General features: G+C 48.5%; 2 protein-coding genes across 6 annotated transcripts in view; both read right to left on the bottom strand.

The window, feature by feature from the left end:
* Nucleotides 1–12,641, bottom strand: part of Zfp1 (ZFP1 zinc finger protein) — a 38,760-nt gene that overhangs the window by 22,634 nt on the left and 3,485 nt on the right. The gene's annotated exons all lie outside the window — the stretch shown is intronic.
* Nucleotides 11–6,727, bottom strand: LOC110300915. The gene is given in 6 exon segments (XM_029480634.1): nucleotides 11–2,057; nucleotides 2,060–3,381; nucleotides 3,383–4,075; nucleotides 4,077–5,337; nucleotides 5,340–6,017; nucleotides 6,020–6,727. Coding segments are annotated over 6 exon segments (5,787 nt in total). The 5' UTR covers nucleotides 6,321–6,727; the 3' UTR covers nucleotides 11–525.

Below are 12,641 nucleotides of genomic sequence, written 5' to 3'. Positions count from 1 at the left end.
CAAAAGAGGGGGAGGATTGGGGAGGAAATAGGGGAAGTCCAAAACCATAAATTTACTCAACAGTTAGGTCATGTGCTACATTAAGCAACACACCTGGGGCGTTGGAACATTCCACAGAGGACGTTGGAACTTTCTGTGGTTGTTCCAGGAAATGTTTTTCTTAAAAATGTTCGGGTACAGTCACCCAGCAGGGGACGGGGCCCGAGGGTGAAGAGTTCATGTTCTCACAGGCAGCTAGTAATTTTCCACTCTTCATTCCCCACTTCTTCTTGTAAGTAGCTCTAATCTTAGAGTGATTCTTCAGCTTCTTGTAGAACCTGATACTGCTGTCGTAGGACCATTATCTGAACAGCACTCACCCTTTCTTTTATAAAAGCCACCAGCCTATTGAGAATACATGGCCCGAAGGTAAGTAAAAGCATAAGAATTATTAAAGGCCCAGCTAGGGTGGATAGAAGGGTGGTAAACCATGGAGACTTATTAAACCAACTTTCAAACCATCCCTGCCTGTCTTCTCTCTCTTTTTTATGTATATCTAAGCATTCCCTGAGCTTGGCCATCGTCTGATGGAGACTCAGGGATGGTAGGTTTGGGAAGTGGTGATGGAGGCTTTTCAACTAGAACAGGGTTAGGTCCTACTGGTTGGGTCGGGGGACTACTGAGGCTCAAACGAACCATGACTGATGACCCTGGCTTTCCACTATAGTCATAAAAAACTAATCCCCACCGCATGCCCTTTATCCACGCCTTGGTGTCATTTTTTCCTGTGTCTGTAAATTTGATCAGTACTCTGTCTAAATCACCGGGACGACAGTCGGTCCTTTTATACAGTTCCATTACGGCGTGCGGTCCAGGCCCTGGGTTCTGAAAAGAGAACTCAGCCCTGTCAGGAACATGACCACTAGCCCATTTCCAATCACCATCATTGGAAGTAACACAATTCCATTGGCCACAATAATAGGAGGCTGACCCTCCGCATAAGGACTGCTCGCTATGCTCTGGGCAGCAGTAGAATCCATAGCTTCTTACTAGATTAGGGGGAGTGCTTCTAGCAGCTGGAATAATCTGTTTGAGGCAGAAGGCTAGGTCTGGCCACCATGTCCCTGGCGGCGCTGTTCTGGAGGTGGTAAACAAGACCTGATCCGAATCAGGACCGAGAACCTGCCAAGTTAAGGTCAGAGGCTGGTGTGGGTTGTGGTTCTTTAGGCCCAGGGTGACTCCTGCGACGCAAGAGAAGCTTAAGAGGATTGTCAGTGGCTGCCACTGTCCAGTTGTCTTCATCTTGCTGGGTGCCTTCTTGACGTGGGAGGCGTGGATCCAAGCAGCGATCCTGTCTACTTTTACTGCCGTGGGGGTGGTCAACAGCACCAGATACGGTCCTTTCCACCGGGGCTTAAGCTGTCGTCTGACCAAGACTGAGTCTCCAACCTGGAACCCGTGAGGCACTGCTATGGTTCCTGGCGTGTAGGCTTCTCTAATCTGGTTCCAGATCTGTGTTTTAACAACCTCTAGAGCCTTTAGGTGAGCAAAAAGAGCAGAGGGTGAGGATGAGTCAGTGCCAGGATCCAATATCCCACCTGACTCAGTTAAATGGGGCGGTCCCCCAAAAAGAATCTCATAAGGGTTAAGACCGAAACGTCCAGGAGTGTTTCGGACCCTGAGGAGCGCAAAGGGAAGGAGAGTCACCCAGTCCTTTCCGCCGGTCTCCATGACTAATTTAGTAAGGGTCTCTTTTAGAGTCCTATTCATTCTTTCTACCTGTCCTGAGCTCTGGGGTCTATAAGCACAATGTAACTTCCAATTAGTCCCCAATTGTGTGGCCAATTCCTGACTTACCTGGGCAACGAATGCGGGCCCGTTGTCTGAGCCTATTACCTTAGGGATCCTGAACTGAGGCAGGATTTCTTCAAGAATCTTCTTGGTTACCACTTGAGCAGTCTCGGACTTGGTAGGGAAAGCCTCTACCCATCCTGAGAAGGTGTCTATGAAGACTAATAGATATTTATTGCCATATTTTCCTGGCTTGATCTCAGTAAAGTCTACTTCCCAATATGCTCCGGCCTGTCTCCCCTAAGCCTTTGTCCTGGTTCTTTGAATGGCCACGCTGCATTAGTGAAGGAGCAGGCTTTGCAGGAGTCTATCACTTTTTCAACCACTGAGTTGAGCTTTAACACATGGTACTTAGAATTTTTAATCAGGTCTTTTAGTTTGTTCGCTCTCAGGTGAGTAAGCTGGTGGAGGTGCATCACATAATCTTGTCCTTCTTTTGAAGGAAGGATGATCTTACCATCTTTAGTCTTAGCCACCCTATGGTGGCTAAACATTTGAGCTTTTCCTTCATCTGACATTTCTTCAATCATGTCATAATCTTTAAATGGGTAGGTGAAACTGACATCTGGACTGGCCTGCGGTTCAGGCAATGACCTAGTTGTCAAAATAGTTTCTCCTTGGGCTGCCTGCTTTGCTGCCTGGTCAGCCATTTGATTCCCTTGTGCCATGGGATCTTGCCCTTTTTGGTGGCCTGGACAATGGACTATAGCCACCTTTTTTGGCAGGTGGATAGCCTCTAGCAAGGCTAGGATTTCCTCTTTGTTTTTAATATCTTTACCAGCTGAGGTGAGCAGTCCCCTTTGCTTGTAGATGGCCCCATGAATGTGGGCTGTGGTGAAAGCATAGCAGCTGTCAGTGTATATGTTAATCGCCTTACCTTCTGCCAGCCGCAGAGCTTGAGTTAGCGCCAGGAGCTCAGCCTTCTGAGCCGAAGTTCCTTCTGGAAGACTGCTTGCCCAAATTACCTGTTTTCCGTCCACCACCGCCGCTCCCGCTCTTCTTTTTCCCTCTACCACAAAGCTGCTACCATCTGTGTACCAGTCAGGCACACCTGGCCAAGGTCGATCAGTCAGATCCTTTCTCGTTCCAGTTTCTTCAGCCAGGATATCAGCACATTGATGTACCGGGGTGGAGTCATCTGTCTCAGGGAGGAGGGTGGCGGGATTGAGGATGGCAGGTGGGGCGAAAGTCACTCGATCATTTAACAACAGGCTCTGGTAGTGGGTCATCCAGGCATTAGTCATCCAACGGTCAGGGGGCTGTCGTACAATACTCTCCAGAGTATGGGGAGCAATTACAGTCACATGCTGACCCAGAGTAAGCTTGTCAGCATCTTTAACAAGTAGGGCTACTGCAGCAATGGCTTTTAGGCAAGAGGGCCAACCACTGGCGACCGGGTCTAGCTTTTTGGACAGGTAGGCCACCAGCCGCTTCCAGGGCCCCAGAGTCTGAGTCAGGACTCCGCGGGCTACTCCAGCCCGCTCATCAACGTATAGGGTGAAAGGCTTAGTCAAATCTGGCAGGGCCAAAGCAGGGGCTGCAAGCAGCAGCCTTTATGCTGTCAAAGGCTTTTTGGTGTTCCTCTGTCCAGGTGAACGGGACTTTTTCTTTAGTGAGTGGGTACAGAGGGGCCACCAGCATTGCGAACCCCGGTATCCAGAGTCCGCAAAAGCTCGCCGTCCCCAGAAACTCACGTACTTGTCACGGAGTGATGGGGGTCGGGATCTGCATCACAGTCTTCTTTCGAGCTTCGGTGAGCCACCGCTTTCCTTCTCGGAGGGTGTAACCTAGGTAGGTCACCTCAGTGCAGCATAGATGAGCTTTCTTAGCGGATACCCGGTACCCCAACTCACCTAGTTCATTTAGGAGCTTTTTGGTCCCATCGAGGCATAGTTCCTGGGTTGAAGCTGCAAGGAGTAAGTCTTCTACATACTGCAAAAGAGACACTTGGGGATTCTGTGCCCTAAAAGGTGCGAGATCATGATGGAGGGCTTCATCAAAGAGGGTAGGTGAGTTTTTGAATCCTTGCAGCAGCCTGGTCCAGGTCAGCTGACCCGTATGCCCTCCTTCTGGGTCTTGCCACTCAAAGGCAAACAGAAGTTGGCTACTTGGGTGTAATCTGAGACAGAAAAAAGCATCTTTTAAGTCCAGGACCATGTACCAAATCCATTCAGGTGGAAGGGAGCTCAGTAAATTGTAGGGGTTGGGTACAGTTGGATGAATGTCCTGCACCCGCTTTTTGACTTAAGTCCTGAACAGGCCGATAGTCATTTGTTCCTGGCTTACACACCGGCAGGAGGGGGGTATTCCAAGGGGACTGGCACAGGACTAATATACCCTGCTGTAGTAGTCTCTGAATATGTGGTCGAATACCTCCTTTAGCCTCCTGGCTCATGGGGTACTGCCTGACTGAAACGGGGGTGGCAACTGCTTTTAGCTCGACTATGACAGGTGGCACTAGTCTGGCCAGTCCCATCCCAGCCTGCTCTGCCCAGACTTCTGGAAAGATTGCCAGTCATTCCTCAGAGGGCAAAGACCCAGACTTTTGTTCATGGAGGCGGTACTCTTCTTCTAAATTTAGAACCAAACATGCTACAGGGGTCTCTCCCCAGATGACTTCTGGTCCCTTTGAGGTGAACTGGACTTGAGCTTTAAGTTTGGTCAACAAGTCTCTTCCCAGAAGGGGCACAGGGCACTCAGGAATCACAAGAAAAGAGTGAGTCACTTGACCTTTTCCAATTTCTAAAACCCGCTTGGTGGTCCAGGGGTAAAATTTACTGCCAGTGGCTCCCATCANCATAGTCTTCTTGTTTCCTAATTGTCCTAATGGTTTGGTCAAGACTGAATGTTCTGCTCCCGTGTCTACTAAAAAATTAACAGGAGTCCCCTCCACGGAGAGAGTTACCCTAGGCTTGGGGAGGGCGGCCGAGCCCCAACTCCCCTAATCTTCCTCGAGGGCCAGCACCTTGGGGCCCCTCTGTCTCTTCTTGGGGCATTCTCTGGCCCTGTGTCCTTTTTCTTTGCAGTATGCACATTGGTCATTCTCAAGCAGCAGACTTTGTCCTCCTGGGGGTCTTCTTGCCCTGTTGCCCAGGTACCCTGACTGTCCTTTCTCTGACCTTCCTACACCTACTACTGCAGCCAAAATCTTAGTTAAGTTCCTTTCCTGCCGGCGATCACGCTGGTTCTCTCTCTCCTCTGCCTCTTTCTTTTCTCTTTCTTGCTTTTCTTCCTCTGTCTCTCTCTTCTCAGATTCCTTTACTAAGTCCTGTAAGGTATAATCCTGGAGCCCTTCTAATCTCTGCAACTTTCTCTTGATATCAGAGGCGGACTGACCAATGAAAGCCATAGCTACAGCCGCCTGCTGTCCCTCCGAGGAGGGATCAAATGGGGTATATCTCCTATAAGCCTCCATTAGTTGTTCTAGGAAAACGGAAGGCGGTTCCACTGGACCCTGAAGAACCTCTCTTACCTTGGCCAAATTGGTGGGTCACCGTGCGGCCCCTTGAGCCCTGCCACTAGAGTCCGGCGGTAGACCGTGAGACACTCCCTACCTTCCACAGTATTGAAGTCCCAATCCGGTCGGGCCAAGGGGAAGGCCATATCTATAAGGTTGGGGAGATTAGTGGGGGTCCCATCTGGTCCTGGGACAATCTTCCTGGCTTCCAACATGATCCTCTCTCTCTCTTCAGTTGTAAAGAGGACCTGCAAGAGCTGTTGACAATCATCCCAAGTGGGCTGATGGGAAAACATCAGGGACTTGAGGAGTCCCGTTAAGCCTGAGGGGTTCTCTGAAAAAGAGGGGTGATTAGTCTTCCAGTTGTACATATCAACCGACGAAAACGGCCAATACTGCAGTGGGACCAATTCCCCTGGGGCAGGGGCGGGTCCCCCCACGTAAGCCCGTAATGGTAGGGCAACGGTAGAATCTGGTCCTGATCCATATCCCTCCGGGCTACGGCCCCTGCGGCTTCGAGTCCCTGCCGCTGGCCCTGTTTCAGAGGCCACCCGGGGGTCCGCTGGGGCGGGCAGCTGTGGAGGAACAGTTTGAGGAATCGGTGGGGGATAATGAGGTGGAGGAGGGTCAAGGAGAGAGACATCATCAATTTCAGGATAGATCCGCAGGGGAGCCGATGGAGCGGGCAAAGGCGTTTTGAGGCCACGGCCACGGTCGCCGCCTCGGCTCCCGATGTCCAGGGTCTTATCCAGGGTGGCGGATTTTGGACCAGGTCCTCCCACACAATAATGTATGGGACCTGATCAGGGTGTCCCCCTGTGGCCTGAAAAACAATTCGCTTGACAGCGAAGATAATAGGTAGGTTAAAGGTTCCCTCCGATGGCCATCCCACACCGAAGGTTGGCCACTCAGAGGAGCAAAAAGGTTGCCAGGGTCCCTTCTTGACCTCGACAGAGAGATTATGGGCCCTAGTTCTTACTTCAGTCCAATGGTCAAGAGTCAACGTCAAAGAGGTTGTCACTGTCTGTCCCATTTCAAGCTCGGCAACACACACCACAAAAACAGACACCAAAACGAGAATAAAAAGAAACCAAAATCTGCCTCGACTCCGCGTCGACCAGAGACACTGAAAAGAGTCAGTCGGCCTAGAACTAGGTCGCTGATACAGATCATCAAGGAGTAAACCTACTTCCTGACTTTCCCTGCGGGGGTCCACCAGGCATCCCTGTCCTCCCCCTGTCCTCCTGGGACGTTTCCCAGGGCAAAAGGACAGTGGACACCTGGACACGTCTATCCTTATCCATTCCGCTCTCCCTCCAGGAGCGCGACTCTTTTGGCCTCAAAAGAGCGTCCGCAAAACCGAAACTGTGATCGCACCAGATTTCTAGACAGAACACAGACACAGAACTGAAACCAGACACAAATCCTTACCTCCAAGTGGGTCTAGGACCCCTGGGTGGTTGCACAGATCCCGGACGAGCCCCCAAATGAAAGACACGCCCCCCCCCCCAAGGGAGACCCTCACTCAAGTCTCAGGAACAGCATGCACCCAGTGAGACACTGAGACCGGACTTGCTATAACCACACAAGGAAGTTTATTGAAAGCGAGATGGAACGAGAGCTCAGGCCAGCATACTCATACACCACACAGGGGTAGAGGAGTTCGACCCCGACCCAAACTCTCTACAGGCTTATAAAGGCAAAAACCACAAAAGAGGGGGAGGATTGGGGAGGAAATAGGGGAAGTCCAAAACCATAAATTTACTCAACAGTTAGGTCATGTGCTACATTAAGCAACACACCTGGGGCATTGGAACATTCCACAGAGGGCATTGGAACATTCTGTGGTTGTTCCAGGAAATGTTTTTCTTAAAAATGTTCCGGGTATGGGCTGGTGAGATGGCTCAGTGGGTAAGAGCACCCGACTGCTCTTCCGAAGGTCCAGAGTTCAAATCCCAGCAACCACATGGTGGCTCACAACCACCCGAAATGAGATCTGACACCCTCTTCTGGTGTGTCTGAAGACAGCTATAGTGTACTTACATATAATAAATAAATAAATCTTTAAAAAAAAAAAAATGTTCCGGGTACAGTCACCCAGCAGGGGTCGGGGCCCGAGGGTGAAGAGTTCATGTTCTCACAGGCAGCTAGTAATTTTCCACTCTTCAGGATCATCTTTTTATGTATGTCCTGTGAATCAAACTGAGTGAGCAAAATGGTATCACTGTAAAAACTGGGGTGTGAGACTTGGTCTCCCTGGTCCCTAGACAATGATCCTCATATGTCTGCTAACATCGAGGCCTACAGAACGTGCAAGCCTCCCTGATACTGTAACCAAAACCTAAAAAATTTAGGATATGTTCCCTCCAGGAGACATCTGGGATAAAGGACAGAAGTGGTGTGTTAGAAAGTATCAGACAGGCTGAGACCTGGGGACTGAGTTTACTATCCAAAGACAGCCCTTTAGGCTGCTCCCTAACCCTTTAGGACAAATAGGGAGATCTTTATCTACTCGCTATCTAGACCAAAACCATAGTCTGTGCCCCTGGCAACCCTGCAACCAGAGGCTAACAGCCATAAATCAGGGCCTGAAGGTCAGATTCCTGTTTCAGAACAGTCACCCATTCATTGAACAAGGACTTATAGAACCCCTATTTGACACCTGACTGCTACCTTTGCTTAACCTAAATGTGACTCAGCCACAACTTATGAAAGATTGCTGGCTTTGCTTACATTTAAGACCCTCTTATTATATGGGGATAGCACATTTAGTCACTCTTGGACCCAATATAACCAACATCCAGAAGATTCCTTCACACCAGATGGACAAAAACCACCCATGGTCCATTCATGCCTCCATCACACTAGAGGATATGCAAGGAACGGGAGCATGAGTCCCTGGACAGGCAAAGCTGGCGAAAACACTCCACTACTACTTGGTTTGTACGCACCTTGGTATCACCCTTGCCTATCTGCTGTTGGAGATGGGTTCTAATGCTTTGATTCAACTGGGAATCTTCGTGTCCAGACGCTGAAGGTCACTATCCCCAACTGGTTTTTGACTGATCAATAAAGATGCCAACAGCCAATGGCGCGTGGCACAGGATGGAATCAGCATTGGGCAGGTAGGACACAGAGAGGAACGGAGAGAATCGCCACTGGCCACTTCCCCGATTGGGCCTGGGGTAGCAAGGGAAGGTTTAGGAGTGCCCAGCCTTTGAGGTTGCCAAGGCATTTTAAAACTAAGCTAAAGTGTGTGTGTCTTTCATTCACGGATCCAAAGACAGCTTCTGGGCACACAGCAGTGCAGCAAAAGCTCCCGCTGCAATCTGTTCATCCTTTTTTACCCCAGCCAAAAAGATACAGACCCGGGATACCTGAATTTCACAGTCTGACAGCTAGAGAACTAGACAGACTCTTCAGCTGAAGTAACCCTACAGAACAGAAGATTAGAGTAGCTATTCTACAGAAAAGGGGACTTTGCAGGCTTTGGGAGAGGCTTATTGTTTCTATGTTAATCACTCTGGAGCCATCAAGGGTGCTTTAGCCAAGGTCAAACAAAATCTATTATAGAGAGAACAAGAAAGACAATGGTCCTAGAATTGGTTTCACAGGCCAGGCAGTGGTGGCACACACCTTTAATCCCAGCACTTGGGAGGCAGAGGCAGATGAATTTTTGAGATCGAGGCCAGCCTGGTCTACAAAGTGAGTTCCAGGACAGCCAGGGCTACACTGAGAAACTGTCTCGAAAAAACAAAAACAAAACAAAACAAAAAAAGGCCTCCCAGCCTAAACTCCCTATTTATGACCCTAGCTGGTCCTCTGACTCCTCTGTCTTTACTCCTCCTCATAGGGCATATAATCAATGCCTTTATTAACCTCATTCAAAAATGAATAGGATCTATTTAACTTACACTCATGAGAATATAATATAACCCTTTGTATACAGAAGGTGATCAATGGTTTGATCTACTTACATAAAAAAGGGGTGTGGGCGATGAAAGATGAAGCTTGGCATGAGTGTTGCCATCTTAAGCCAGACACCCATTTGCTAGGGCTTGAATATCATTTAAGGTCAAGCCAAGGGCTCAGATGTGTTCTGTTCTTTTTTTCCCCCAATTCCTTCCATGTTCCAACCATAGAAACCATGACTCATTTCTTACTCCGTTCCCAGAAACCTATTATTAAGAACCTGCTATCGTTCCCTTTCCTGTAATATTAGATGGTCCACCTGATTATGATTTTGATCTGTCTTACACATGTTGAGTATGAATTCTGAGCTTAAAACCTGCTCAACTAGAACAGTAGGGGTGGCAATATCAGCTCCTGAGTCCATGCTGCATCCCTGGATGGTCAGTTTGTTGCTCAAATCAATAAAGTTGCTCTGGCTAAGAAAACTTGGTGTCTGGGGGCTGGAGAGATGGACCTGCTCTGCCAGAGGTCCTGAGTTCAATTCCCAGCAACCACCTGGTGGCTCACAACCATCATGGGATTCGATGCCCTCTTCTAGTGTGTATCTGAAGACAGTTTCAGTGTACTCATAAATAAAAAATAAATCATTAAAAAAAAAAAGCTGCCGGGCGGTGGTGGGCATGCCTTTAATCCTAGCACTTGGGAGGCAGAGGCAGGTGGATTTCTGAGTTCGAGGCCAGCCTGGTCTTGAGTACCAGGACAGCCAGGGCTACACAGAGAAACCCTGTCTCGAAATAAAAAAGCCAGGCAGTGGTGTTAAATGCTTATAAAAGGTACTTGTTAGTGAGGCCACCAAGGCTTTGATAAGCTGATAGGTATCACAAGTAGCCATATGACCCTTCTGCCATAGGTAGGAGAAATTACTTTGGGCAAATGGGAACCAGTTTAACAAGTTCCTAAGAAATACTAACTTTTCTCTAACTTCCAGAAATCTTCCCATAGAGCAGATTGAGCTCATTTTTTGGCTATTTGGACAATCTTTTGGAGTTTGAAGAATTGGACTTTCCTTTGATCCTGACAACCTTCACGGCTTCTCACAATGGCCACTCTGCTTGGCCTCAGCAGCCTTCTACAAACTTGCATGAGCCTCCCTGAACCCTTTACTCTTGCATCTATCACCTTTACCACGATGCCTCCAGCTGGATGTAGCTTGGTCCCCTTGGGCCATACTTGAGTCAGCCTGTGTGCCTTCCAAGCGTATCTGGAGGACACCCCGCCCCCCCAGGTGGTGGTTTTCAAACAGAGGACTCCTTCAGTGGCATCCTTAATTTAGGGTCTCTCCTTTTAGGTGAACAGTACCTTGGGACAAACTGGAACTTCTCTTAGGGTGGGACTTAGCCCCTAGAGCACTTCTCCTATTGTCTCAGTGCAGAGCAGGTCTCCTTTAAATGATGCTAGTCTCTAACAATTGTAGCTCTTTTCTATGCATCTGCCTTGCAGCCTACAACTTTAAACTCCCTCCCTTTCCCACCAAACCACACAGAGCTGCCCCTTCTTCCCTCCTCCCCCCTTTGCTGCCCAGCTGTCTCTCACAGTACACTAGGATAAGAAGAGTGAGCAGTATCCTTGATATAGTCTGCATGCCATCTAGAAGACATTGTTGGACATTGAGCCCACGTCTCTGCAAGAGCAGCCAGTGTCTTAATCACTAATCCCCCATTTTCTGCCCCCATCCTGTCTTCAGATGTGCACCACACAAGTTAGTCCATTACTGTTGAATTCAGCCTCACTCAAGTTCTCAGGACAGAAAGCAGCTCAGTTCTCGGCCAGAACTGAATATAAATGGCCTCTAGCCCCATTTCAGAGAAGTCCCTGCCTCCCTCGGAAACCTCAGTACCCTTCACTATCAGTGTTTCTCTCTAAGATTTATTTTTACTTTTGCATATGTGTGTATGTTTATGAGTGTATGCCATCTATGTGTGGGTGCCTGAAGAGGCCAGAAGAGAGTATTGGACTCCCCAGAGCTGGGGCCATAGGTGGTTGTGAGTTACCCAACATGGTTGCTAGGAACTGAACTGTATCCTCAGCAAAAGCAGGAAACACTCTGAGCTACTGAGCCATCTCTCCAGCTCCTTAAATTTCTCTTGGTGTTATGGTCTTAACTCCCACCAGAATGGCCCACTACGTTCTGGTTGCAGCATTTTAGGGGTTTTCTAACCCAAAGTTCCAAATTCTTCCACATCCCTCCAGAAACCAACTCCAAAGACCTCAGAACCACCTGATCCAGTTTGTCTTGCTTAAGGGTGAAGATCAAAGCTTAAGCCTGATAGCCCCCCAAAGATAAAGGTACACTGCTGGCTAAGAACAGGAGATGAACACAGCATCACACCTAGCTATGACCTCACCCTAAAAACATGCCAATCTTAAATTATGCTACCTTTCTCCCCACTTGGGACAGAAAAGGCAGAGCCTGGCATGGTGGCACGCGCCTTTAATCCCAGCACTCAGGAGGCAGAGGCAGGCGAATTTCTGAGTTCGAGGCCAGCCTGATCTACAAAGTGAGTTCCAGGACAGCCAGGACTAGACAGAGAAATCCTGTCTCCAAAAACCAAAAAAAAAAAAAAGAAAGAAAAGAAAAAAGAAAGAAAGAAAAGGCAGAATGTGGAAGGGGAAGCCGAGAAGACCATGGCACAGGGAATGCCACAGGACCACTGACCTCTCGGCCCCTGGAGCGCGTCTATCTCTCCTGCCCTAATGGACTTCTGCAACTTGAGCAAGTAAGTGTTTACCAAGTGTGGGTCTTTGCTGCTACACGCCCATGTGTAGACTTGGAAAGAAGGGTTACTAATGGCCAAAAGCTCCCCCATGAAACCAAGGGTCTGAGATTATTGTGACAGAAGCACTGATGCTATTACTACTCACTTATAACATCACTAAAAACACCAGCAAGGGAAATAAATACCTGGGCAGAGACGGCCACCAAGTGGGCAACCTGGACAGCTGAGCTAGATAAGATCCCAAAAATATTGCCTGTCATGATAGACCAGTCTTGAAGCAAGATCCCTACTTTCCACCATAACTCTGATCAAAACAAGTGTCTCTTAAAAGATAAAATACAAATGCCCAGTGGAAAAATGTTCAACCTCACATCATGGATACACAAATCAAAACTATACTGAGACTCCACTGCACCCTAGTGAGAATGGCAGTCATTAAAAACAAACAAATAAAACCAAGAAATACTGGCAAGAATGTAGACAGATGGAACTACCCACTGCCGGTGGGAATGTACCAGTCCAGCTATAGGAGTCAGTCTAGAGGTTTCTCCAGAGACTAATGATACATCTTCCATGTGATTCAGCTATACCAGTCCTAGATTCTTCACCTAAAGATTCCCATATCACAGAGACACCTGCAGAGAGACACCAGAGGAATGGATAAA

The sequence above is a fragment of the Mus caroli genome, chromosome 8, assembly GCF_900094665.2.
Source record: "Mus caroli chromosome 8, CAROLI_EIJ_v1.1, whole genome shotgun sequence".
In the NCBI taxonomy this organism is placed as follows: Eukaryota; Metazoa; Chordata; class Mammalia; order Rodentia; family Muridae; genus Mus; species Mus caroli.
Note: the sequence above shows the minus strand (reverse complement) of the source record. Positions and strands in the feature narration are given on the sequence as shown.